This window comes from Oncorhynchus nerka, linkage group LG12 (assembly GCF_034236695.1).
Source record: "Oncorhynchus nerka isolate Pitt River linkage group LG12, Oner_Uvic_2.0, whole genome shotgun sequence".
NCBI lineage: Eukaryota > Metazoa > Chordata > Actinopteri > Salmoniformes > Salmonidae > Oncorhynchus > Oncorhynchus nerka.
Window position 1 is genome coordinate 88313470 of NC_088407.1, and position 27901 is coordinate 88341370.

The following is a 27901-nucleotide window of genomic DNA, read 5'->3' on the forward strand; positions in this document are numbered from 1 at the left end:
CCTCCCCCCCCTCCTCTCCTCCACTCCTCCCACCACCCCTCCTCTCCTCCCTCCCTCCCACCACCCCTCCTCTCCTCCACTCCTCCCACCACCCCTCCCTCTCCTCCCACCACCCCTCCTCTCCTCCCTCCTCCCACCACCCCTCCTCTCCTCCTCCCACCACCCCTCCTCTCCTCCACTCCTCCCACCACCCCACCTCTCCTCCACTCCCCCCACCACCCCTCCTTCTCCCTCCCTCCTCCACCACCCCTCCTCTCCTCCTCCCCCACCACCCCTCCTCTCCTCCACTCCTCCCACCACCCCTCCTCTCCTCCACTCCTCCCACCACCCCTCCTCTCCTCCATTCCTCCCCTCCTCTCCTCCCACTCCTCCCACCACCCCTCCTCTCCTCCCACCACCCCTCCTCTCCTCCCTCCTCCCACCACCCCTCCTCTCCTCCCACCACCCCTCCTCTCCTCCACTCCTCCCACCACCCCACCTCTCCTCCCTCCTCCCACCACCCCTCCCCTCTCCTCCCACCACCCCACCACCTCTCCTCCTCTCCTCCCACCACCCCTCCTCTCCTCCCACCACCCCTCCTCTCCTCCACTCCTCCCACCACCCCACCTCTCCTCCACTCCCCCACCACCCCTCCTCTCCTCCACTCCTCCCACCACCCCTCCTCTCCTCCCTCCTCCACCACCCCCCCTCCCTCCTCCCACCACCCCACCTCTCCTCCACTCCCCCACCACCCCCTCCTCTCCTCCACTCCTCCACCACCCCTCCTCTCCTCCACTCCCCCACCACCCCTCCTCTCCTCCCTCCTCCCACCACCCCACCTCTCCTCCACTCCCCCACCCCTCCTCTCCTCCACTCCCCCACCACCCCCCCTCTCCACTCCTCCCACCACCCCTCCTCTACTCCTCCACCACCCCTCCTCACTCCTCCCACCACCTCTCCTCTCCACTCCTCCCACCACCTCTCCTCTACTCCTCCCACCACCCCTCCTCTCCTCCTCCCACCACCTCCTCCGCCCACCACCCTCTCCTCTACTCCTCCCACCACCCCTCCTCTCTCCTCCCACCACCTCCTCACTCCTCCCCACCCCTCCTCTCCTCACTCCTCCCACCACCCCACCTCTCCCTACTCCTCCCACCACCCTCCTCCAACCCTCCCACCACCCCTCTCTCCTCCCACCACCCCTCCTCTCCTCCACTCCTCCCACCACCCCTCCTCTCCTCCTACTCCTCCCCACCACCCCTCCCTCTCCCTCCTCCCACCACCTCTCCTCTACTCCTCCCACCACCCTCTCCTCTACTCCTCCCACCACCCTCTCCTCTACTCCTCCCACCACCCCTCCCTCTCCTCCTCCTCCCACCCCCCTCTCCTCTACTCCTCCCACCCCCCTCTCCTCTCTCCTCCTCCTCCCACCACCCCTCCTCTCCCTCCACTCCTCCCACCACCTCCTCTCCTCACTCCTCCCACCACCCCTCCTCTCCTCCACTCCCCACCACCCCTCCCTCCTCTCCTCCCCACCACCCCTCCTCTCCTCCCTCCTCCCACCACCACCTCCTCTCCTCACTCCTCCCACCACCCCTCCTCTCCTCTCTCCCCCACCACCCCTCCTCTCCTCCACTCCTCCCACCACCCCTCCTCTCCTCCACTCCTCCCACCACCCCCTCCTCTCCTCCACTCCTCCCACCACCCCTCCTCTCCTCCACTCCTCCCACCACCCCTCCTCTCCTCCTCTCCCCACCACCCCTCCTCTCCTCCACTCCTCCCACCACCCCTCCTCTCCCTCCCACCACCCCTCCTCTCCTCCACTCCTCCCACCACCCACCTCCCCCCCCTCCCTCCCTCCCACTCCCCCACCACCCCTCCTCTCCTCCACTCCCCACCACCCCTCCTCCCTCCACTCCTCCCACCACCCCTCCTCTCCTCCTCCCCTCCCTCCCACTCCTCCACCACCCCTCCTCTCCTCCCTCCTCCCACCACCCCTCCTCTCCTCCCTCCCACCACCCCTCCTCTCCTCCACTCCCCCACCACCCTCCTCTCCTCCCACCACCCCCCTCCTCCACTCCTCCCACCACCCCTCCCTCTCCTCCCACCACCCCTCCTCTCCTCCACTCCTCCCACCACCCCACCTCTCCTCCACTCCTCCCACCACCCCTCCCTCCTCCTCCCCCACCACCCCTCCTCTCCTCCACTCCTCCCACCACCCCCTCCCTCCTCCCACCACCCCTCCTCTCCTCCACTCCTCCCACCACCCCACCTCTCCTCCACTCCCCCACCACCCCTCCTCTCCTCCACTCCTCCCACCACCCCTCCTCTCCTCCACTCCTCCCACCACCCCTCCTCTCCTCCACTCCTCCCACCACCCCTCCTCTCCTCCACTCCCCCACCACCCCTCCTCTCCTCCACTCCCTCCACCACCCCTCCTCTCCTCCCTCCCCCACCACCCCTCCTCTCCTCCCTCCTCCCACCACCCCACCTCTCCTCCACTCCCCCCACCCCTCCTCTCCTCCACTCCCCCCACCACCCCTCCTCTCCTCCACTCCTCCCACCACCCCACCTCTCCTCCACTCCCCCACCACCCCTCCTCTCCTCCACTCCTCCACCACCCCTCCTCTCCACTCCTCCACCACCCTCCTCTCCTCCCTCCCCCCACCCCTCCTCTCCTCCCTCCCCACCACCCCTCCTCTCCTCCCTCCTCCACCACCCCTCCTCTCCTCCACTCCCCACCACCCCTCCTCTCCTCCACTCCTCCACCACCCTCCTCTCCTCCTCCTCCCACCCCACCTCTCCTCCCTCCCCCACCACCCCCACCTCTCCTCCCACCACCTCTCCTCACTCCTCCCACCACCTCTCCTCCTCCTCCCACCACCTCTCCTCTCCTCCTCCACCCTCCACCCTCCCACCTCCTCTCCTCTACTCCTCCCACCACCCCACCCTCCTCCACTCCCCCACCACCCCACCTCTCCTCTACTCCTCCCACCACCCCTCCTCTCCTCTACTCCTCCCACCACCCCACCCTCCCACTCTCCTCCACTCCTCCCACCACCCCTCCTCTCCTCCTCCTCCACCACCCCTCCTCTCCTCCACTCCTCCCACCCCTCCTCTCCTCCACTCCTCCCACCACCCCTCCTCTCCTCCACTCCTCCCACCACCCCTCCTCTCCTCTACTCCTCCCACCACCCCTCCCCTCTCCTCCACTCCTCCCACCACCCCTCCTCTCCTCCACTCCTCCCACCACCCTCCTCTCCTCCACTCCTCCCACCACCCCTCCTCTCCTCCACTCCTCCCACCACCCTCCTCTCCTCCCACCACTCCCTCCTCCCTCCTCCCACCACCCCTCCTCTCCACCACCCCCTCCTCTCCTCCCTCCTCCCACCACCCCTCCTCTCCTCCACTCCCCCACCACCCCTCCTCTCCTCCACTCCTCCCACCACCCCTCCTCTCCTCCACCCCCCACCACCCCTCCTCTCCTCCACTCCCCACCACCCCTCCTCTCCTCCACTCCTCCCACCACCCCTCCACTCCTCCCCACCACCCCTCCTCTCCTCCACTCCTCCCACCACCCTCCTCTCCTCCCCACCACCCCTCCTCTCCTCCACTCCCCCACCACCCCTCTCTCTCCTCCCACCACCCCTCCTCTCCTCCACTCCTCCCACCACCCCTCCTCTCCTCCACTCCTTCCCACCACCCCTCCTCTCCTCCCACCACCCCTCCTCTCCTCCTCTCCTCCCACCACCCCTCCTCTCCTCCCACCACCCCTCCTCTCCTCCTACTCCTCCCACCACCCCACCTCTCCTCCACTCCCCCACCACCCCTCCTCTCCTCTACTCCTCCCACCACCCCTCCTCTCCTCCACTCCTCCCACCACCCCTCCTCTCCTCCACTCCTCCCACCACCCCACCTCTCCTCCACTCCCCCCCACCCCTCCTCTCCTCCACTCCTCCACCACCCCTCCCTCTCCTCCCTCCCCCACCACCCCTCCTCTCTCCTCCCTCCTCCCACCACCCCACCTCTCCTCCACTCCCCCACCTCCCTCTCCTCCACTCCCCCACCACCCCTCCCTCTCCTCCACTCCTCCCACCACCCCACCTCTCCTCCACTCCCCCACCACCCCTCCTCTCCTCCACTCCTCCACCACCCCTCCTCTCCTCCACTCCTCCACCACCCCACCTCTCCTCCACTCCCCCACCACCCCTCCTCTCCTCCACTCCTCCACCACCCCTCCTCTCCTCCACTCCTCCACCACCCCTCCTCTCCTCCACTCCCCACCACCCCCCTCTCCTCCACTCCTCCCCCCTCCCTCTCCTCCCTCCTCCACCACCCCTCCTCTCCTCACTCCTCCCACCACCCCCCTCTCCTCCCTCCCCCCTCCTCCTCCACCACCCCTCCCCTCTCCTCTACTCCTCCCACCACCCCTCCTCTCCTCTACTCCCCCACCACCCCACCTCTCCTCCACTCCCCCACCACCCCTCCTCTCCTCCACTCCCCACCACCCCTCCTCTCCTCTCCCCCCACCACCCCACCTCCTCCCACCACCCCTCCTCTCCTCCACTCCCCCACCACCCCTCCTCTCCACCACTCCTCCCACCACCCCTCCTCTACTCCTCCCTCCCACCACCCCTCCTCTCCTCCTCCCCCACCCCTCCTCTCCTCTACTCCTCCCACCACCCCTCTCCTCCTCCCTCCCACCACCCCTCCTCTCCTCCACTCCTCCCACCACCCCTCCTCTCCTCCACTCCTCCCCCACCCCTCCTCTCCTCCACTCCTCCCACCACCCCTCCTCTCCTCCACTCCTCCCACCACCCCTCCTCTCCTCCACTCCTCCCACCACCCCTCCTCTCCTCCACTCCTCCCACCACCCCTCCTCTCCTCCACTCCTCCCACCACCCCTCCTCTCCTCCCTCCCCCACCACCCCTCCTCTCCTCCACTCCTCCCACCACCCCTCCTCTCCTCTACTCCTCCCACCACCCCTCCTCTCCTCCCACCACCCCTCCTCTCCTCCACTCCTCCCACCACCCCTCCTCTCCTCCCTCCCCCACCACCCCTCCTCTCCTCCACTCCCCCACCACCCCTCCTCTCCTCCACTCCTCCCACCACCCCCCCTCCTCTCCTCCTCCCACCACCCCTCCTCTCCTCTACTCCCCCACCACCCCTCCTCTCCTCCACTCCTCCCACCACCCCTCCTCTCCTCCCTCCTCCCCACCCCCTCTCCTCTACTCCTCCCACCCACCCCTCCTCTCCTCCACTCCTCCCACCCCCCTCCTCTCCTCCACTCCTCCCACCACCCCCTCTCTCCTCCACTCCTCCCACCACCCCACCTCTCCTCCACTCCTCCCACCACCCCTCCCTCCCACCCCTCCTCTCTTCCACTCCTCCCACCACCCCTCCTCTCCTCTACTCCTCCCACCACCCCTCCTCTCCTCTACTCCTCCCACCACCCCTCCTCTCCTCTACTCCTCCCACCACCCCTCCTCTCCTCACTCCTCCCACCACCCCTCCTCTCCTCTACTCCTCCCCACCACCCCTCCTCTCCTCTCTCTCCTCCCACCACCCCTCCTCTCCTCCACTCCTCCCCACCCCCCTCCTCTCCTCCACTCCTCCCACCGCCCCTCTCCTCTCCTCCCTCCTCCCACCGCCCCTCCTCTCCTCCACTCCTCCCACCACCCCCCTCTCCTCCCACCACCCCTCCTCTCCTCCCTCCTCCCACCACCCCTCCTCTCTCTCCACTCCCCCACCACCCCTCCTCTCCTCCACTCCCCCACCACCCCTCCTCTCCTCTACTCCTCCCACCACCCCACCTCTCCTCTACTCCTCCCACCACCCCACCTCTCCTCTACTCCTCCCACCACCCCACCTCTCCTCTACTCCTCCCACCACCCACCTCTCTCCCACTCCTCCCACCACCCCTCCTCTCCTCTACTCCTCCCACCACCCCTCCTCTCCTCTACTCCCCCACCACCCCTCCTCTCCTCTACTCCTCCCACCACCCCTCCTCTCCTCTACTCCTCCCACCACCCCTCTCTCTCCTCCACTCCTCCCACCACCTCTCCTCTACTCCTCCCACCACCCCTCCTCTCCTCTACTCCTCCCACCACCCCTCCTCTCCTCCACTCCCCCACCACCCCTCCTCTCTTCTACTCCTCCCACCACCTCTCCTCCACTCCTCCCACCACCCCACCCCTCCTCTCCTCTCCTCTCCTCCCCCACCACCCCTCCTCTCTAGAATAAAGAACTAAGTAGCAGTGGAGCCCCTCTATAAGATAATAAGATCTGAATCTGATTAGAAACAGAATAACCCTCTCCTCCCACCACCCCTCCTCTCCTCCCACCACCCCTCCTCTCCTCTACTCCTCCCACCACCCCTCCTCTCCTCCCTCCTGTCAGGACCACGTACGGCCGGCCACCACGTGTATCTCGGTTCTTCACCCACCCTCGTGTCCTACGTACAGCTGGGAGACCAGCGGAGATGGCTGGTTCGGGCCAAGGGCACCTCAGAACCTACCTTCAGGAGCAACAGGGAACACGTACCAACAGCACTAACAGGAAGAAGAGCACCTCTAACTCCTTCAGAAAAAGATGTCTTCTAGTGATGTGTCCAGGTGAGACTGCATACACATTTTCTTCAGGAAAAGTACCTTTTTACCTCACGTATATATCCAGGTGGTGGTGACTAACCTCAGTTCCACAAAGACATGATGACCATACTGCAGCCATCTGTCCTTCCTGTGGCCATAACTGAACCATTACATACTGCAGCCATCTGTCCTTCCTGTGGCCATAACTGAACCATTACATACTGCAGCCATCTGTCCTTCCTGTGGCCATAACTGAACCATTACATAGTGCAGCCATCTGTCCTTCCTGTGGCCATAACTGAACCATTACATAGTGCAGCCATCTGTCCTTCCTGTGGCCATAACTGAACCATTACATAGTGCAGCCATCTGTCCTTCCTGTGGCCATAACTCCTTGAAGTGCAGCCATCTGTCTTCCTGATGGCCATAACTGAACCATTACATACTGCAGCCATCTGTCCTTCCTGTGGCCATAACTGAACCATAGTGCAGCCATCTGTCCTTCCTGTGGCCATAACTGAACCATTACATACTGCAGCCATCTGTCCTTCCTGTGGCCATAACTGAACCATTACATACTGCAGCCATCTGTCCTTCCTGTGGCCATAACTGAACCATTACATACTGCAGCCATCTGTCCTTCCTGTGGCCATAACTGAACCATTACATACTGCAGCCATCTGTCCTTCCTGTGGCCATAACTGAACCATTACATACTGCAGCCATCTGTCCTTCCTGTGGCCATAACTGAACCATTACATAGTGCAGCCATCTGTCCTTCCTGTGGCCATAACTGAACCATTACATACTGCAGCCATCTGTCCTTCCTGTGGCCATAACTGAACCATTACATACTGCAGCCATCTGTCCTTCCTGTGGCCATAACTGAACCATTACATACTGCATCCATCTGTCCTTCCTGTGGCCATAACTGAACCATTACATAGTGCAGCCATCTGTCCTTCCTGTGGCCATAACTGAACCATTACATAGTGCATCCATCTGTCCTTCCTGTGGCCATAACTGAACCATTACATACTGCAGCCATCTGTCCTTCCTGTGGCCATAACTGAACCATTACATACTGCAGCCATCTGTCCTTCCTGTGGCCATAACTGAACCATTACATACTGCAGCCATCTGTCCTTCCTGTGGCCATAACTGAACCATTACATAGTGCAGCCATCTGTCCTTCCTGTGGCCATAACTGAACCATTACATACTGCAGCCATCTGTCCTTCCTGTGGCCATAACTGAACCATTACATACTGCAGCCATCTGTCCTTCCTGTGGCCATAACTGAACCATTACATACTGCAGCCATCTGTCCTTCCTGTGGCCATAACTGAACCATTACATATCTGCAGCCATCTGAACCATTCCTGTGCAGCCATCTGCCATAACTGAACCATTACATAGTGCAGCCATCTGTCCTTCCTGTGGCCATAACTGAACCATTACATAGTGCAGCCATCTGTCCTTCCTGTGGCCATAACTGAACCATTACATAGTGCAGCCATCTGTCCTTCCTGTGGCCATAACTGAACCATTACATAGTGCATCCATCTGTCCTTCCTGTGGCCATAACTGAACCATTACATAGTGCAGCCATCTGTCCTTCCTGTGGCCATAACTGAACCATTACATAGTGCATCCATCTGTCCTTCCTGTGGCCATAACTGAGCCATCTGTCCTTCCTGTGGCCCTGAACCATTACATAGTGCAGCCATCTGTCCTTCCTGTGGCCATAACTGAACCATTACATAGTGCAGCCATCTGTCCTTCCTGTGGCCATAACTGAACCATTACATACTGCAGCCATCTGTCCTTCCTGTGGCCATAGCTGAACCATTACATAGTGCAGCCATCTGTCCTTCCTGTGGCCATAGCTGAACCATTACATACTGCAGCCATCTGTCCTTCCTGTGGCCATAGCTGAACCATTACATACTGCAGCCATCTGTCCTTCCTGTGGCCATAACTGAACCATTACATACTGCATCCATCTGTCCTTCCTGTGGCCATAACTGAACCATTACATACTGCAGCCATCTGTCCTTCCTGTGGCCATAACTGAACCATTACATAGTGCAGCCATCTGTCCTTCCTGTGGCCATAACTGAACCATTACATACTGCATCCATCTGTCCTTCCTGTGGCCATAACTGAACCATTACATACTGCAGCCATCTGTCCTTCCTGTGGCCATAACTGAACCATTACATACTGCATCCATCTGTCCTTCCTGTGGCCATAACTGAACCATTACATACTGCAGCCATCTGTCCTTCCTGTGGCCATAACTGAACCATTACATACTGCAGCCATCTGTCCTTCCTGTGGCCATAACTGAACCATTACATACTGCAGCCATCTGTCCTTCCTGTGGCCATAACTGAACCATTACATACTGCAGCCATCTGTCCTTCCTGTGGCCATAACTGAACCATTACATACTGCATCCATCTGTCCTTCCTGTGGCCATAACTGAACCATTACATAGTGCAGCCATCTGTCCTTCCTGTGGCCATAACTGAACCATTACATACTGCATCCATCTGTCCTTCCTGTGGCCATAACTGAACCATTACATAGTGCATCCATCTGTCCTTCCTGTGGCCATAACTGAACCATTACATCTCTTTTCTAACCTGTACCCCCTCACATTGACTCGGTACCGGTACCCCTGTATATATATATATATAGCCTCGTTATTGTTATTTTATTATTTGTTTTTTTATTATATTTTTTTACTTTAGTTTATTTACTAAATATATATTTATTGAACTGCATTGTTGGTTAAGGGCTTGTAAAGTAAGCATGTGTGACCATAACTGATTTAATTGCGTAGTGCAGCCATCTCTCCTGGGCAGTGAGGCTTTAGTGTGGCAGCTATCATGTGACATTTCCCCCTTTTTGTTTTCCTGAACCAGACACATGAACACGATAGAGCTCCAGCTGGAGGTGACTCGGTTCCTGCATCACTGTGAAACATCCAGCTCCGCCCCCACCTCCTCTGCCTCCTCCAGCACTCCTCCCACTCTGTTCGGCCCCAGCTCTATGAAGATCGATGTAGCCTGCAAGGTGAGCCCCCCCCCCGCAAAGCTTCTCAAAGATAGGGAATAGTGCACTAGATGGAGAGTTAGGGCACTAGATGGAGAGTTAGGGCACTAGGCGGGGCGTTAGTGCACTAGACGGGGCGTTAGGGCACTAGACGGGGAGTTAGGGCACTAGACGGGGAGTTAGGGCACTAGACGGGGCGTTAGGGCACTAGACGGAGAGTTAGGGCACTAGATGGAGAGTTAGGGCACTAGACAGGGCGTTAGGGCACTAGACGGGGAGTTAGGGCACTCAACGGGGCGTTAGGGCACTAGGCGGGGCGTTAGGGCACTAGACGGGACGTTAGGGCACTAGACTGGGGCGTTAGGGCACTAGACGGGGGCGTTAGGGCACTAGACGGGGGAGTTAGGGCACTAGACGGGGAGTATAGCGTGTCACTTGGGCCATAAAACAGAATGGTAGCTAGAGTTAGGGCACTAGATGGAGAGTTAGGGCACTAGAGCGTGTCACTTGGGCCATAAAACAGAATGGTAGTGTCTTAAGTACTAAGTGCTGTTAACAGATCGTATTGATGTCGTTAACCGATACTGAATCATATGGGGTGACATCTGACATCTGTGTCATTGCATTTACATTGCAGGTGATGTTGGGAGGAAAGAACATCGAAGAGGGGTTTGGTATCGCATACCGAGTCATACAGGTAAGAGACCGTATTCACACTGATTTCCTGTATGGTGACCCAGGAAGTAGTCAGGTGGATACGTCTGGAATTTCCTTACTTAGAAAATACCTCGACTTTAAAGTCAAGAAATAACTGAAACGTTATGTTGGCAACTACCTGTTATGGCAAATACTAGATATAGAGACCGAAACACAGAGGACCATGGACCAAGGAAGTGTCGACTAGAATGAGTTTAGACAAACAAGAGTTCCAACTAACTGTCGACTAGAATGAGTTTAGACAAACAAGAGGACCAAGTAACTGACAACTAGAATGAGTTTAGACAAACAAGAGGACCAAGTAACTGACAACTAGAATGAGTTTAGACAAACAAGAGGACCAAGTAACTGACAACTAGAATGAGTTTAGACAAACAAGAGGACCAAGTAAGTGTCGACTCGACTAGAATGAGTTTAGACAAACAAGAGGACCAAGTAACTAACGACTAGAATGAGTTTAGACAAACAAGAGGACCAAGTAACTGACGACTAGAATGAGTTTAGACAAACAAGAGGACCAAGTAACTGACGACTAGAATGAGTTTAGACAAACAAGAGGACCAAGTAACTGACGACTAGAATGAGTTTAGACAAACAAGAGGACCAAGGAAGTGTCGACTGGACTAGAATGAGTTTAGACAAACAAGAGGACCAAGTAACTGACGACTAGAATGAGTTTAGACAAACAAGAGGACCAAGTAACTGACGACTAGAATGAGTTTAGACAAACAAGAGGACCAAGTAACTGACGACTCGACTAGAATGAGTTTAGACAAACAAGAGGACCAAGTAACTGACGACTAGAATGAGTTTAGACAAACAAGAGGACCAAGTAACTGACGACTAGAATGAGTTTAGACAAAGTAACTGTCGACTCGACTAGAATGAATTTAGACAAACAAGAGGACCAAGTAACTGTCGACTCGACTAGAATGAGTTTAGACAAACAAGAGGACCAAGTGACTGACGACTCGACTAGAATGAGTTTAGACAAACAAGAGGACCAAGTAACTGAGGACTCGTCTAGAATGAGTTTAGACAAACAAGAGGACCAAGTAACTGACGACTGGACTAGAATGAGTTTAGACAAACAAGAGGACCAAGTAACTGACGACTGGACTAGAATGAGTTTAGACAAACAAGAGGACCAAGTAACTGACGACTGGACTAGAATGAGTTTAGACAAACAAGAGGACCAAGTAACTGACGACTAGAATGAGTTTAGACAAACAAGAGGACCAAGTAACTGACGACTAGAATGAGTTTAGACAAACAAGAGGACCAAGTAACTGACGACTAGAATGAGTTTAGACAAACAAGAGGACCAAGTAACTGACGACTCGACTAGAATGAGTTTAGACAAACAAGAGGACCAAGTAACTGACGACTCGACTAGAATGAGTTTAGACAAACAAGAGGACCAAGTAACTGACTTGTGACTAGAATGAGTTTAGACAAACAAGAGGACCAAGTAACTGACGACTAGAATGAGTTTAGACAAACAAGAGGACCAAGTAACTGACGACTGGACTAGAATGAGTTTAGACAAACAAGAGGACCAAGTAACTGACGACTAGAATGAGTTTAGACAAACAAGAGGACCAAGTAACTGACGACTAGAATGAGTTTAGACAAACAAGAGGACCGAGTAACTGAGGACTCTACTAGAATGAGTTTAGACAAACAAGAGGACCGAGTAACTGAGGACTCTACTAGAATGAGTTTAGAAAAACAAGAGGACCAAGTAACTGACGACTAGAATGAGTTTAGACAAACAAGTGGGACCAAGGACCAAGTAAGTGACGACCAAGTAGCTGACCAAGTAATCTGACCTCCAGTGTTTAATGACAACACCGTTAAGTCCTGGTTCCAAAGGGGCATCATACATTTTGAACATGTTCACTACAATACTGTCATTCAATCAATTACAAGAAACATTTGGATTATTCAAATACCGATTTCTTTAAGTACTTACAAGTCTGAAATCGAATTCAATTCGCTTCAACATAATCTGGACGAACATGAAGGCATCTAGCATGGCGAGAGAAAAAAAAACAGCTGCACCAAAGTTGGTTGCCAAGTTACGTTAACGGTTGATAGGTCAGAACCTAATAAGGGAAAGAAACAGGAAACAGAAACTAAAGGAAGAAACTGAGGAGAAACATTGGTCACCAGATAAATGAAAATCTTCGTACCTGCTGCTTCTACAACCTACAACCTTAAACATAGGACTTACTCCTATCCTGACAGAAGGCCTGTAAATGCACCCAGAAATGTCTCGTCTGTGTTGGAGATGCACAATAAACCTTATTACGTAACACTGTGGTCATGTGACAAGCTGACACCATGTTGGGAGAATGTCTGTGCTGTCACATCATGGTCTAGGAAGTTATATCCGTCCGTCTCCGTGACGATGTCTGTTGGGAGAAGGTCTGTGCTGTCACATCATGGTCTAGGAAGTTATATCCGTCCGTCTCCGTGACGATGTTTGTTGGGAGAAATTTAAATGTAAATATTGGTTTGCGTTGTTCTGTGAAGGGAGTAGGTCACCGCGTTGTTCTGTGAAGGGAGTAGGTCACCGCGTTGTCCTGTGAAGGGAGTAGGTCACCGCGTTGTTCTGTGAAGGGGGAGTCACCGCGTTGTCACTAGGTCACCGCGTTGTTCTGTGAAGTAGGACCGCGTTGTAGGTCACCGCGTTGTCCTGTGAAGGGAGTAGGTCACCGCGTTGTTCTGTGAAGGGAGTAGGTCACCGCGTTGTTCTGTGAAGGGAGTAGGTCACCGCGTTGTTCTGTGAAGGGAGTAGGTCACCGCGTTGTCCTGTGAAGGGAGTAGGTCACCGCGTTGTCCTGTGAAGGGAGTAGGTCACCGCGTTGTCCTGTGAAGGGAGTAGGTCACCGCGTTGTCCTGTGAAGGGGGTAGGTCACCGCGTTGTCCAGGTCCGCGTTGTCCTGTGAAGGGAGTAGGTCACCGCGTTGTCCTGTGTAGGTCACCGCGTTGTCCTGTGAAGGGAGTAGGTCACCGCGTTGTCCTGTGAAGGGAGTAGGTCACCGCGTTGTTCTGTGAAGGGAGTAGGTCACCGCGTTGTCCTGTGAAGGGAGTAGGTCACCGCGTTGTCCTGTGAAGGGAGTAGGTCGTTGTCCTGTGAAGGAGTAGGTCGCGTTGTCCTGTGGGAGTAGGTCACCGCGTTGTTCTGTGAAGGGAGTAGGTCACCGCGTTGTCCTGTGAAGGGAGTAGGTCACCGCGTTGTTCTGTGAAGGGAGTAGGTCACCGCGTTGTCCTGTGAAGGGAGTAGGTCACCGCGTTGTCCTGTGAAGGGAGTAGGTCACCGCGTTGTTCTGTGAAGGGAGTAGGTCACCGCGTTGTCCTGTGAAGGGAGTAGGTCACCGCGTTGTTCTGTGAAGGGAGTAGGTCACCGCGTTGTTCTGTGAAGGGAGTAGGTCACCGCGTTGTCCTGTGAAGGGAGTAGGTCACCGCGTTGTTCTGTGAAGGGAGTAGGTCACCGCGTTGTCCTGTGAAGGGAGTAGGTCACCGCGTTGTCCTGTGAAGGGAGTAGGTCACCGCGTTGTACGAGATCTTCAGTTTCTTAGCAATTTCTCACATGGAAAAGCCTTCATTTACTCAGAACAAGAATAGACTGACGAGTTTCAGAAAAAAAGGTCTTTGTTTCTGGACATTTTGAGCCTGTAATCGAACCCACAAATGCTGATGCTCCAGATACTCAACTAGTTTAAAAAAGGACAGTTTTATTTCTTCTTAAATCAGCACAACAGTTTTCAGCCGTGCTAACACAATTGCAAAAGTTTTTATTTAATTTATTTATAATAACATTTTACCCCCTTTTTCACCCCAATTTCGTAGTATCCAATTATTAGTAGCTACTATCTTGTCTCATCGCTACAACTCCCGTACGGACTCGGGAGAGACGAAGGTCGAAAGTCATGCGTCCTCCGAAACACAACCCAACCAAGCCGCACTGTTTCTTAACACAGCGCGCATCCAACCCGGAAGCCAGCCGCACCAATGTGTCGGAGGAAACACCGTGCACCTGGTGACCTTGGTTAGCGCGCACTGCGCCCGGCCCGCCACTTGAGTCGCAAGGATATCCCTATCGACCAATCCCTCCCTAACCCGGACGACACTAGGCCAATTGTGCGTCGCCCCACGGACCTCCCAGTCACGGCCGGCTACGACAGAGCCTGGGCGCGAACCCAGAGTCTCTGGTGGCACAGCTGGCGCTGCGATGCAGTGCCCTAGACCACGCAAAAGGGTTTTCTAATGATCAATTAGCCTTTTTAAAATGATAAACTTGGATTAGCTAACACAACGTGCCATTGGAACACAGGAGTGATGGTTGCTGATAATGGGCCTCTGTACGCCTATGTAGATATTCCATTGGAACACAGGAGTGATGGTTGCTGATAATGGGCCTCTGTACGCCTATGTAGATATTCCATTGGAACACAGGAGTGATGGTTGCTGATAATGGGCCTCTGTACGCCTATGTAGATATTCCATTGGAACACAGGAGTGATGGTTGCTGATAATGGGTCTCTGTACTCCTATGTAGATATTCCATTGGAACACAGGAGTGATGGTTGCTGATAATGGGTCTCTACTCCTATGTAGATATTCCATTGGAACACAGGAGTGATGGTTGCTGATAATGGGTCTCTGTACTCCTATGTAGATATTCCATTGGAACACAGGAGTGATGGCTGCTGATAATGGGCCTCTGTACTCCTATGTAGATATTCCATTGGAACACAGGAGTGATGGTTGCTGATAATGGGTCTCTGTACACCTAGATATTCCATTGTAACACAGGAGTGATGGCTGCTGAGATATTCCATTAGATATTCCATTGTAACACAGGAGTGATGGCTGCTGATAATGGGCCTCTGTACGCCTATGTAGATATTCCATTGTAACACAGGAGTGATGGCTGCTGATAATGGGCCTCTGTACACCTATGTAGATATTCCATTGTAACACAGGAGTGATGGCTGCTGATAATGGGTCTCTGTACTCCTATGTAGATATTCCATTGTAACACAGGAGTGATGGTTGCTGATAATGGGCCTCTGTACTCCTATGTAGATATTCCATTGGAACACAGGAGTGATGGTTGCTGATAATGGGTCTCTGTACTCCTATGTAGATATTCCATTGTAACACAGGAGTGATGGCTGCTGATAATGGGACTCTGTACGCCTATGTAGATATTCCATAATAAATCTGCAGTTTCCAGCTACAACAGTCATTTACAACATTAACAATGTCTACACTGTATTTCTGATCAATTTAATGTTATTTTAATGGACCAAAAAATGAGCTTTTCTTTCAAAAACAAGGACATTTCTAAGTGACACCAAAACTTTTGAACGGTAGTGTACATTATTTATTTGTTAATAAAACATGAAACACAGTTTTTTTTCCCTCTTCCTCCTCCTCCTCCTCCTCCTCTTAGGACTTCCAGCTGGAAGCCTTGACGGTGTACGTGCGTGCGGGCCAGAGGCTTGTGCGCCAGCGTCAGTACCGGGCCGTGCGCCAGCTGCTGAAGTGCGTGGGCGAGTCGGGCACCGCCACCAAGAACGACTGTGATGTCATCATACTCAGCTGCGTCTCCATCGCAGATAAGGGGCCCACAGACGTGAGTTACTGAGATAAGGGGACCACAGACGTGAGTTACTGAGATAAGGGGACCACAGACGTGAGTTACAGAGATAAGGGCCCCACAAACGTGAGTTACTGAGATAAGGGGACCACAGACGTGAGTTACTCGGATAAGGGGACCACAGACGTGAGTTACTGAGATAAGGGGACCACAGACGTGAGTTACTGAGATAAGGGGACCACAGACGTGAGTTACTGAGATAAGGGGACCACAGACGTGAGTTACTGAGATAAGGGGCCCCACAAACGTGAGTTACTGAGATAAGGGGCCCCACAAACGTGAGTTACTGAGATAAGGGGCCCCACAAACGTGAGTTACTGAGATAAGGGGCCCACAGACGTGAGTTACTGAGATAAGGGGCTAACTCCAACACTCAGACATAATTTACAGATAGCCAGGGGCACACTCCAACACTCAGACATCATTTACAGATAGCCAGGGGAACACTCCAACACTCAGACATCATTACAGATAGCCAGGGGAACACTCCAACACTCAGACATCATTTACAGATAGCCAGGGGAACACTCCAACACTCAGACATCATTTACAGATAGCCAGGGGAACACTCCAACACTCAGACATCATTACAGATAGCCAGGGGAACACTCCAACACTCAGACATCATTTACAGATAGCCAGGGGCACACTCCAACACTCAGACATAATTTACAAACGAAGTATTTGTGTTTAGTGAGTCTTCCAGATCAGAGGCAGTAGGGATGACCAGGGATGTTCTCTGTTTAGTGAGTCCTCCAGATCAGAGGCAGTAGGGAGGACCAGGGATGTTCTCTGTTTAGTGAGTCCTCCAGATCAGAGGCAGTAGGGATGACCAGGGATGTTCTCTGTTTAGTGAGTCCTCCAGATCAGAGGCAGTAGGGAGGACCAGAGATGTTCTCTGTTTAGTGAGTCCTCCAGATCAGAGGCAGTAGGACCAGGGATGTTCTCTGTTTAGTGAGTCCTCCAGATCAGAGGCAGTAGGACCAGGGATGTTCTCTGTTTAGTGAGTCCTCCAGATCAGAGGCAGTAGGACCAGGGATGTTCTCTGTTTAGTGAGTCCTCCAGATCAGAGGCAGTAGGGAGGACCAGGGATGTTCTCTGTTTAGTGAGTCCTCCAGATCAGAGGCAGTAGGGATGACCAGGGATGTTCTCTGTTTAGTGAGTCCTCCAGATCAGAGGCAGTAGGGATGACCAGGGATGTTCTCTGTTTAGTGAGTCCTCCAGATCAGAGGCAGTAAGGAGGACCAGGGATGTTCAGTGAGTCCTCCAGATCAGAGGCAGTAGGGATGACCAGGGATGTTCTCTGTTTAGTGAGTCCTCCAGATCAGAGGCAGTAGGGAGGACCAGGGATGTTCTCTGTTTAGTGAGTCCTCCAGATCAGAGGCAGTAGGGATGACCAGGGATGTTCTCTGTTTAGTGAGTCCTCCAGATCAGAGGCAGTAGGGACGACCAGGGATGTTCTCTGTTTAGTGAGTCCTCCAGATCAGAGGCAGTAGTGATGACCAGGGATGTTCTCTGTTTAGTGAGTCCACCAGATCAGAGGCAGTAGGGATGACCAGGGATGTTCTCTGTTTAGTGAGTCCTCCAGATCAGAGGCAGTAGGGACGACCAGGGATGTTCTCTTTATAATTGTGTGAATTGGACCATATTACTGTCCTGCTAAGCATTCAAAATGTAACGAGTGCTTTTTGGTGACAGGGGAAAAGGTCTGGAGTAAAAAGTGCATAGTTTTCTTTAGGAATATAGTAAAAGTAAAAGTTGTCAATCATATAAATAGTAAAGTTCAGAAACCCCCCAAAAACGACTTAAGTAGTACTTTAAAGTATTTGTACTTCAGTACTTTACACCACAGCCATTTACAGCCTTTCAGTAGGGCATTAGTCCTTTAGTACATTTACATTTAAGTCATTTAGCAGACGCTCTTATCCAGAGCGACTTACAAGTTGGTGCATTCACCTTATGACATCAAAACAAAGGGGGTGTAAATGCAAATATATATACACTAAACGTATGTGGACACCCCTTCAAATTTGTGGATTTGGCTATTTCAGCCACACCCATTGCTGACAGGTGTATAAAATCGACCACACAGCCATGCAATCTCCACAGACAAACATTGGCAGTAGAATGGCCCTTACTGAAGAGCACAGTGACTGTCATAGAATGCCACATTTCCAACAAGAGTCAGTGCGTCAAATTTCTGCCCTGCTAGAGCTGCCCTGGTCAAACTGTAAGTGTTGTTGTAAAGTGGAGTTTGCAACAGAGTGTTTGTCTTATTGCAGTAACCACTGCTAAGCAATGGGGGAGCAGCAGCCAAGCCTTAGATCACCCCGGGGGGCAACACAAGGAAGGTGAGTGGAGTGAGGAGTTCTCAATAGGCTGATGTGGCTTTCACTCCTCGTTTTCTTTCCTTCATCTACAACACTTTCATTTGTGAAATGCTGATTGACGTCACATATTATAACCCTTATATTGTAAGACATAAAGGCATGCTTATAATATGTTTATAAAGCGTTATAGCTGCCAGTAAGATGTATTTTTTTTAACCTTTATTTAACTAGGCAAGTCAGTTAAGAACACATTCTTATTTTCAGTGACGGCCTAGGAACAGTGGGGTTAACTGCCTTGTTCAGGGGCAGAAGGACAGATTTGTACCTTGTCAGCTCGGGGATTTGAACTTGCAACCTTTCGGTTACTAGTCCAACACTCTAACCACTAGGCTACCCTGCCGCCCCATGTTACCCAATAGTGTACCAATCACAGACTTCCTCGTACTGTTACTGTCTGAGATGGGGTGTTAATAAAGTTTTGTTCTGTCTTGATGAAGGCCAAGGAGTTGGAGTGTCTCATTTTGGAGACAAAGAGCATAGAGAACAAGGTAGGTAACCACCTCCTCTCCTCCCTCTCTCTCTTTCCTGTCCTCTTCCTCATCTCCCATCTGTACCTCTTCCTCTTCCCCTTTCTGCTGTACTCCTCCTCTTCAGTCTCTCATCTCTTCCCCTCCTCATCTCCTGTCCTCCTCACTCTCATCTCTTCCCCTGCTCATCTCCTCTTCCCCTCCTCATCATATCCTTTCTCCTGTCCTCCTCTTCCTCACCATCTCATCTCTTTTCTTCACCATCTCCTGTCTAGTCTTCCTTCTCCACGTCTCCTCTCTCTCTCTCTCTCTCTCTCTCTCTACAACCCTCCAACATTCTGGTGATGTCTCTGTAGATTAACACCTGACTGTAATGTGTCTCTGTAGATTAACACCTGACTGTAATGTGTCTCTGTAGATTAACACCTGACTGTAATGTGTCTCTGTAGATTAACACCTGACTGTAATCTGTCTCTCTGTAGATTAACACCTGACTGTAATGTGTCTCTGTAGATTAACACCTGACTGTAATGTGTCTCTGTAGATTAAGGCCTGACTGTAATGTGTCTCTGTAGATTAAGGCCTACCTGTAATCTGTCTCTGTAGATTAAGGCCTACCTGCAGGTGAGTAAACTGCGAGCGGCCTATCTCCTAGCTGTAAAGCTGGATACAACCAGGGCCGGGCCGCTGGTTCGGGAAGTCCTCCAGACGCCTACCTGTAATCTGGAGATTAAGGCCTACCTGCAGGTGAGTAAACTGCGAGCGGCCTATCTCCTAGCTGTAAAGCTGGATACAACCAGGGCCGGGCCGCTGGTTCGGGAAGTCCTCCAGACAGCGGAGGGCGTCGGAGACTCTGTCATGCAGGACATCTGTTGCCAGTGGCTGTCTGAGCACAAGGACAGGGACAGAAAGACGCCGCCTCCTACAAAACAAGACCGACCCAACGCCAAGTAAACCCACGAGGGGGAGGGGCACATGGGCCGTGTTCGTTACGCACCAAACGGGGACTCGTCTCATCAGAAATGCTCGTTTTAGTTCTCTGTTGCAAAAAAAAAAATTATAACAAGATTTTCTATTTGTTGTGTGTGCCCCTAATGAACACGACCCGTAATCGTTGTTCTGGAGACACCTAGTTCAGGTTACAAGATGGGGAACCAGACATCATCAGGGAATAACAGATCGCACTTCAACTAGAAACGCCACGAGTGGAACAACAAGACACCTTGCCTGGACTCTGTGACTGACTTCCTCTTCCTCACTGAAAGTAGTGAAACACCGTTGTGCCGACTGTCTCATCTGGAGGGTTGACTGACTACAGCCAGACAACACTGTCTCTCCCTCTCTCTCTCTCTCATCTGGAGAGTTGACTGACTACAGCCAGACAACACTGTCTCTCTCTCATCTGGAGAGTTGACCGACTACAGCCAGACAACACTGTCTCTCTCTCTCTCTCTCTCTCTCTCTCTCTCTCTCATATATCTGGAGAGTTGACCGACTACAGCCAGACAACACTCTCTCTCTCTCTCTCTCTCTCTCTCTCTCTCTCTCTCTTTCTCTCTCTCTCTCTCATCGGGAGAGTTGACCGACTACAGCCAGACAACACTCTCTCTCTCTCTCTTTCTCCTCTCTCTCTGTCTCTCTCTCTCTCTCTCTCTCTCTCTCTCTCTCTCTCTCTCTCTCTCTCTCTCTCTCTCTCTCTCTCTCATATATCTGGAGAGTTGACTGACTACAGCCAGACAACACTGTCTCTCTCTCTCTCATCTGAAGGGTTGACTGACTACAGCCAGACAACACTGTCTCTCTCTCTCTCATCTGGAGAGTTGACCGACTACAGCCAGACAACACTGTCTCTCTCTCTCTCATCTGAAGGGTTGACCGACTACAGCCAGACAACACTGTCTCTCTCTCTCTCTCTCTCTCATCTGGAGAGTTGACCGACTACAGCCAGACAACACTGTCTCTCTCTCTCTCTCTCTCTCTCATCTGAAGGGTTGACCGACTACAGCCAGACAACACTGTCTCTCTCTCTCTCTCATCCGGAGGGTTGACTGACTACAGCCAGACAACACTGTCTCTCTCTCTCTCTCATCTGGAGGGTTGACTGACTACAGCCAGACAACACTGTCTCTCTCTCTCTCTCATCCGGAGGGTTGACCGACTACAGCCAGACAACACTGTCTCTCTCTCTCTCATCTGGAGAGTTGACCGACTACAGCCAGACAACACTGGGATGAATCTAACCACGCTGAATTGTTGAGTTGTTGACCACTTTATCTAGTAAAACTGACGTCTGGGATAAGCACAGAAGATACACATACCAGAGTAATATCACAGGCAACACTGGTGTACGGATAGTTCTTGAGTTGTATCTCCTACCTCAGTTAAAAAAGGGATCGATCTTTTGTTTTCACCAACCTTCAAGCCTAGTAATAATATATAAATATATATAATATATATCTTTGTGACAAAATAAACAACTTGCCGTAATGTAAATAATTCCTAACTTCTTCTTCCCCCATTTTTTAAAGATGTTTTTTTTCTCTTTGTTGTTAGTTAGAAAGAATTTAAAGATGAAAACAAGTGTTGGTGTTACAAGCCTGTCAAATATACACACACACACACAAGTGTAGATTATATTGATGATTTAAGAGTTTCTGCACTTTTTTGAAAGTCAAAGGAGTGGGGTTTTCATTAGAAGGGATGTCTGTTACTGTCTATCAGCTCGACCTGCCACTAGTCAACCCCCTTCAATTATCTGCCCATGGAGCTATTTCCTAGCCTGAAATCCAGACCTGTTGTTGTTGGTGTTGCTAACATTCCACTTCTAGTACTCGGCAAGGACACAGAGTGGCAAGTGATATACAAACGGACTGGTACCCATGCTAGCAATTGCTTGTAAGAATCACTAGAATTAAAGATGAGCTTTATATAGAATACAAAACGAACAAAAACTTGGAGCGAGTTGGATTTAGTGAGGGACTCTCTCTCTCTCTGCCTCTCTCTCTGTCTGTCTCTCTGTATCTCTCTCTCTGTCTCTCTCTCTCTCTCTCTGCCTCTCTCTCTGTCTCTCTCTCTCTCTCTCTGCCTCTCTCTCTGTCTCTCTGTCTCTCTCTCTCTCTCTCTCTCTCTGGATATGTTTTAGGACTTAAAACACTGTTTCAATTCTAGATCATGAGATAAAGAGGTGGTACCTTAATGTTACAGGTCAATATTATTGTCTCCTTAAAGCCTATCATATCTGTCTGTTTCATATGTGTGTTTTTTATGGTATCTGTCTTTGACCCGGGAACTACGTTGCTGTGACCATGTTTTGTATATATCCCTTTGTTCCTGGTGTGTGACTTTAACAGGTCCCAAATGGCACCCTATTCCCTACTTAGTGCACTACGAGGCCCTAGTTTAATAGTAGTAGTGCACTAAATAGGGAGTAGGGTGCCGTTTGGGACACGAACCCTTTGACCTCCGACCTCCCGTGTGTCCTATGCGGGGGTCAGATGTGTTTAATGGGCCTTTAACGCGTACTTTAATCAATCGAGATTAAGAGATCGAGATGTCGCATTTAGAAAAGGGATTTTTGTTGGCCGTATTTGTTATAGTCATGATCAATTTAACAACATATTCATTGTCTAAATGTAACTCTTTTGTTTACATAATTGCCCGTTTTTTTTATTTCTCCCTTTAATAGCGATCCCAGAGATTACACCATAATGTTTATTTCTCACTTTAATCCCAGAGATTACACCATAATGTTTATTTCTCACTTTAATCCCAGAGATTACACCATAATGTTTATTTCTCACTTTAATCCCAGAGATTACACCATAATGTTTATTTCTCACTTTAATCCCTCAGATTACACGTAATAAACATTTTTATTTCTCACTTTAATCCCTCAGATTACACGTAATAAACCATTTTATTTCTCACTTTAATCCCTCGGATTACACCGTAATAAACCATTTTATTTCTCACTTTAATCCCTCGGATTACACCGTAATAAACCATTTTATTTCTCACTTTAATCCCTCGGATTACACCGTAATAAACCATTTTATTTCTCACTTTAATCCCTCGGATTACATGTTACTTTAATCATAACAATATACAAGAGTATGTGGACACGCCTACAAATTTGTGGATTCGGCTATTTTAGCCACACCTGTTGCTGACAGGTGTATAAAAATATATAAAATCGAGCACACAGACATGCAATCTCCATAGACAAACATTGGCTGTAGAATGGCCCTTACTGAAGAGCTCAGTGACTTTCAACGTGGCGCCATCATACGAGGCCACCTTTCCAACAAGTCAGTTTGTCAAATTTCTGCCCTGCCAGAGCTCCCTCGGTCAACTGTAAGTGCTGTTATTGTAAAGTGGAAACGTCTAGGAGCAACAACGGCTCAGCCGCAACGTGGTAGGCCACACATGCTCACAGAACGGGAACGCCGAGTGCTGAAGCGGGTAGCATGTAAAAACCATCTGTCCGCGGTTGCAACACTCACTACGGAGTTCCAAAATGCCTTTGGAAGCAACGTCACCACAAGAACTGTTGGTAGGTAGCTTCATGAAATGGGTTTCCATGGCAGAGCAGCCGCACACAAGCCTAAGATCACCATGTGCAATGACAAGCGTCGGCTGGAGGGGTGTATAGCTTGCGGCCATTGGACTCTGGAGCAGTGGAAACGCGTTTTCTGGAGAGATGAATCACGCTTCACTATCTGGCAGTCCGACGGACAAATCTGGGTTTGGCGGATGTCAGGAGAACGCTACCTGCCCGAATGCATAGTGCCAACTGTAAAGTTTGGTGGATGAGGAATAATGGTCTGGGGCTGTTTTTCATGGTTCAAGCCCCTTAGTTCCAGTGAAGGGAAATCTTAACGCTACAGCATACAATGACATTCTAGATGATTCTGTGCTTCCAACTTTGTGGCAACAGTTTGGAGAAGGCCCTTTCCTTTTTCAGCATGACAATTCCCCCGTGCACAAAGCGAGATCCGTGTGGAAAAACTTGACTGGCCAGAGCCCTGACCTCAACCTCATCGAATACCTTTGGGATGAATTAGAACGCCGACTGTTAGCCACCAAACATCAGTGCCCGACCTCACAAATGCTCTTGTGGCTGAATGGAAGCAAGTCCCTGCAGCAATGTTCCAACATCTAGTGGAAAGCCTTCCCAGAAGAGTGGAGGCTGTTATAGCAGCAATGTTCCAACATCTAGTGGAAAGCCTTCCCAGAAGAGTGGAGGCTGTTATAGCAGCAATGTTCCAACATCTAGTGGAAAGCCTTCCCAGAAGAGTGGAGGCTGTTATAGCAGCAATGTACCAACATCTAGTGGAAAGCCTTCCCAGAAGAGTGGAGGCTGTTATAGCAGCAATGTTCCTACATCTAGTGGAAAGCCTTCCCAGAAGAGTGGAGGCTGTTATAGCAGCAATGTTCCAACATCTAGAGTGGAGGCTGTTATAGCAGCAATGTTCCAACATCTAGTGGAAAAAGCCTTCCCAGAAGAGTGGAGGCTGTTATAGCAGCAGTGTTCCAACATCTAGAGGAAAGCCTTCCCAGAAGAATGGAGGCTGTTATAGCAGCAATGTTCCAACATCTAGTGGAAAGCCTTCCCAGAAGAGTGGAGGCTGTTATAGCAGCAATGTTCCAACATCTAGTGGAAAGCCTTCCCAGAAGAGTGGAGGCTGTTATAGCAGCAATGTTCCTACATCTAGTGGAAAGCCTTCCCAGAAGAGTGGAGGCTGTTATAGCAGCAATGTTCCAACATCTAGAGGAAAGCCTTCCCAGAAGAATGGAGGCTGTTATAGCAGCAATGTTCCAACATCTAGTGGAAAGCCTTCCCAGAAGAGTGGAGGCTGTTATAGCAGCAATGTTCCTACATCTAGTGGAAAGCCTTCCCAGAAGAGTGGAGGCTGTTATAGCAGCAATGTTCCTACATCTAGTGGAAAGCCTTCCCAGAAGAGTGGAGGCACCAATTCCATGTTATTTTTGACAGAAATGTTCGATAAGCAGGTGTCCACATACTTTTGATCGTGTAGTGTATCTACATTGCTGACCGGCCCGGTTAAAATTCACAATAGATATTCATTCACTTTTGATTGAAGTTCTGTTTGTTAGCAATCAGCCTGTCTGGTCATGTGATGAGGTGCTGTGCTACATCATCATATACAGTACCAGTCAAAAGTTTGGACACACCTACTCATGTCAGGGTTTTTCTTTATTTTTACATTGTAGAATAATTGTGACGACATCAAAACTATGAAATAACTCATGTAGTAACCAAAAAAAATAGCCACCTTTTGCCTTTGACAGCTTTGCACACTCTTGGCATTCTCTCGACCAGCTTCACCTGGAATGCAGTTCCCACATATGCTGAGCACTTGTTGGCTGCTTTTCCTTCACTCTGCAGTCCAAACCATCTCAATTGGGTTGAGGTCATCTAATGCATCACTCCCCTTCTTGGTCAAATAGCCCTTACACAGCCTGGAGGTGGGGAATATGGTGCCATTTAGGACACAAGTCTTGTTGCGCTCTGGCCCCCTATCCCAAATTGCGCCCTAGCACCGTTCCCCCTAGGCACTCACTTATCTTCCCTTCCTTCCCTGATGCACTCTGGCCTCTACAAAACAAGAGCAAATGACTATCCCCAATGACACCCTATGTAGTGAATAGTTCCATTTGAAACATACCCCAATGACCCCCCCCCCTCCCCCCTTTCTTTGGTTGAAGAAACAACGTCATCAATTTGGTTATAATAATAATGCAGGTATGATTATTGATCACAGGAAATGTGAGGAGTGTGATAATGATTTCCTGTCTTAAAGCGGCCATGTTGGCAGAAGGGTAATGAAGTGGGGGGGTTTTTCAATTGGAGGAGGCTGGTGGGAGTAGATATAGGAGGACTGAGCCCGTTGTAATGGAATGAATGGAACCTTATGGAAACCACATGTTTGACTCTGTTCCAATGAATTCCGTTCAAATCAACTGTGATTAGTCGCGTGTGCCGAATACAACAGGTGTAAACATTACAGTGAAATGCCTGACTGACGAGTGCTTAACCAACGATGCAGTTTAAAATAAAATAAAACGCATTACAATGTGCCTATCCTCCTATAGCTCCTCCAACCAGCCTCCTCTGTTGTGTGCGACACAATTACTAAACATAAACAAATAGTAGCTAGTAATGTTATATTTTATTTACAGATGTGAACATTAAACTCCTGACATGACTGCTATGTAGTTTGGGTGTCACATTTTCCCAGAATGCCCTGTTTTTTTTTTTTTTCTCTCTCCAGAAATACTGGTTGGAGAAGATTCAGGATTTCCTGATTTGTTATTAAAAAAAAATATTGCAACCCTAAAATGTACTAAAAAAGGCATGTTTCACATTTGTATAAAAGACATCTTAACAATGCTGAGGGGGGAAGAATCACCTAGAGTGGAAAATTTGTAACATTCCTGTAACTCCCCCCAAAATCCTGGATGTTTTGCTTTAATTCCAGCAATCTTCCAACTAGGATTTCGGAAAATGGGCATTTTGTGAAAAGTTACAGGAATTTTGGAACCCCATTTATAATATGAAACAAAACAAACTGAATCAGCTGGTTTATAATATACCCTGGCTAGACCTGGTTACACCCTGGCTAGACCTGGTTACACCCTGGCTAGACCTGGTTACACCCTGTTACACCCTGGCTATACACCCTGGCTAGACCTGGTTACACCCTGGCTAGACCTGGTTACACCCTGGCTAGACCTGGTTACACCCTGGCTAGACCTGGTTACACCCTGGCTAGACCTGGTTACACCCTGGTTACGACCTGGTTACACCCTGGCTACGACCTGGTTACACCCTGGCTAGACCTGGTTACACCCTGGCTACGACCTGGTTACACCCTGGCTACGACCTGGTTACACCCTGGCTACGACCTGGTTACACCCTGGCTACGACCCTGGTTACACCCTGGCTACGACCTGGTTACACCCTGGTTAGACCTGGTTACACCCTGGCTAGACCTGGTTACACCCTGGCTAGACCTGGTTACACCCTGGCTAGACCTGGTTAACCTGTGGCGGAACAATAATGTATTTGATCTTGCAGTTACTACCATAAGAGTCCTATCTGCCATTATGTCTATCTGAATTCCTCTATGGTTATTATTCAAGTGGGATAACTGTAGTTTGAGATGTAACGTAACGTCATGAAATGATAAAGCTACATATGTACTCAAGATTGAAAACAAAGACTCCTTAGAGAACATGGGATGCATCCACAATGGCACCCTGTTCCCTTTATAGGGCACCACTTTCTACCGCGGCCCTGTGGGCCCTACTGCCGGCTCTTGCTGTAACCATTTGGAACAAGGTTGTGGGCCCTGGTCAAAAGTAGTGCCTTTACAGGGCGTTGGGGTTGCGGCCAGTGTTTTAATGACAGAGGGTGGTTCAGATCAGTGGTCCCAGACGATGCCCAGGAGCTCACTGCTGGCGTCCCACAGCTTCCTGGCAGTCTCCTCGTTCCTCCCCTGGGGGGCCACGGAGGCTGGGGCGCAGTCACTGGGAGAGAGATAGGGGGCATGGTTATTATACAGTCACTGGGAGAGAGAGGGGGCATGGTTATTATACAGTCACTGGGAGAGATAGGGGGCATGGTTATTATATAGTCACAGAGAGAGAGAGAGGGGGCCTGGTTATTATACAGTCACAGAGAGAGAGAGAGAGGGCCTGGTTATTATACAGTCACAGACAGAGAGAGAGAGAGAGGGCATGGTTATTATACAGTCACTGGGAGAGAGAGGGGGCATGGTTATTATATGGTCACTGAGTTTTTACAGTAGCCCTGAAATGCAAAAATATATAAATAAATACATGTTATTTTGTCTAATTAGTCATTTGTTATGCAGCTGGACAGACCATGTAATGGTGGCTGCAACCATTCATTCACCGGTTCCATCCATCGATGTGATTGACAGTTCTTTGGTAGCCTAAAGCACTGCTGTTTCTGAATACCAGAGCATGTAAGC

General features: G+C 51.1%; 2 protein-coding genes across 5 annotated transcripts in view; one reads left to right on the top strand and one right to left on the bottom strand.

Moving 5' to 3' along the window:
- The window catches only part of zfyve26 (zinc finger, FYVE domain containing 26), a 153602-nt gene extending 127492 nt beyond the window's left edge, over positions 1–26110 (top strand). Inside the window, 10 exon segments of the mRNA XM_065025938.1 lie at positions 6380–6409; positions 6411–6424; positions 6426–6478; positions 6481–6561; positions 6564–6594; positions 9504–9654; positions 10271–10330; positions 15818–16000; positions 18852–18902; positions 19611–26110. Of these exon segments, the coding sequence (XP_064882010.1) occupies positions 6380–6409; positions 6411–6424; positions 6426–6478; positions 6481–6561; positions 6564–6594; positions 9504–9654; positions 10271–10330; positions 15818–16000; positions 18852–18902; positions 19611–19835 (879 nt within the window). The 3' untranslated portion in view covers positions 19836–26110.
- Positions 26056–27901, bottom strand: part of LOC115122138 (retinol dehydrogenase 12-like) — a 28952-nt gene continuing 27106 nt past the window's right edge. For 3 of the 4 annotated variants that reach the window (XM_029651325.2, XM_029651324.2, XM_029651326.2), the window contains one exon: positions 26056–27434. In XM_029651325.2, the coding sequence (XP_029507185.2) occupies positions 27329–27434 (106 nt within the window). In that variant the 3' untranslated portion in view covers positions 26056–27328. The remainder of the gene's footprint in view (positions 27435–27901) is intronic. The other variant, XR_010465430.1, reaches the window with a different exon arrangement.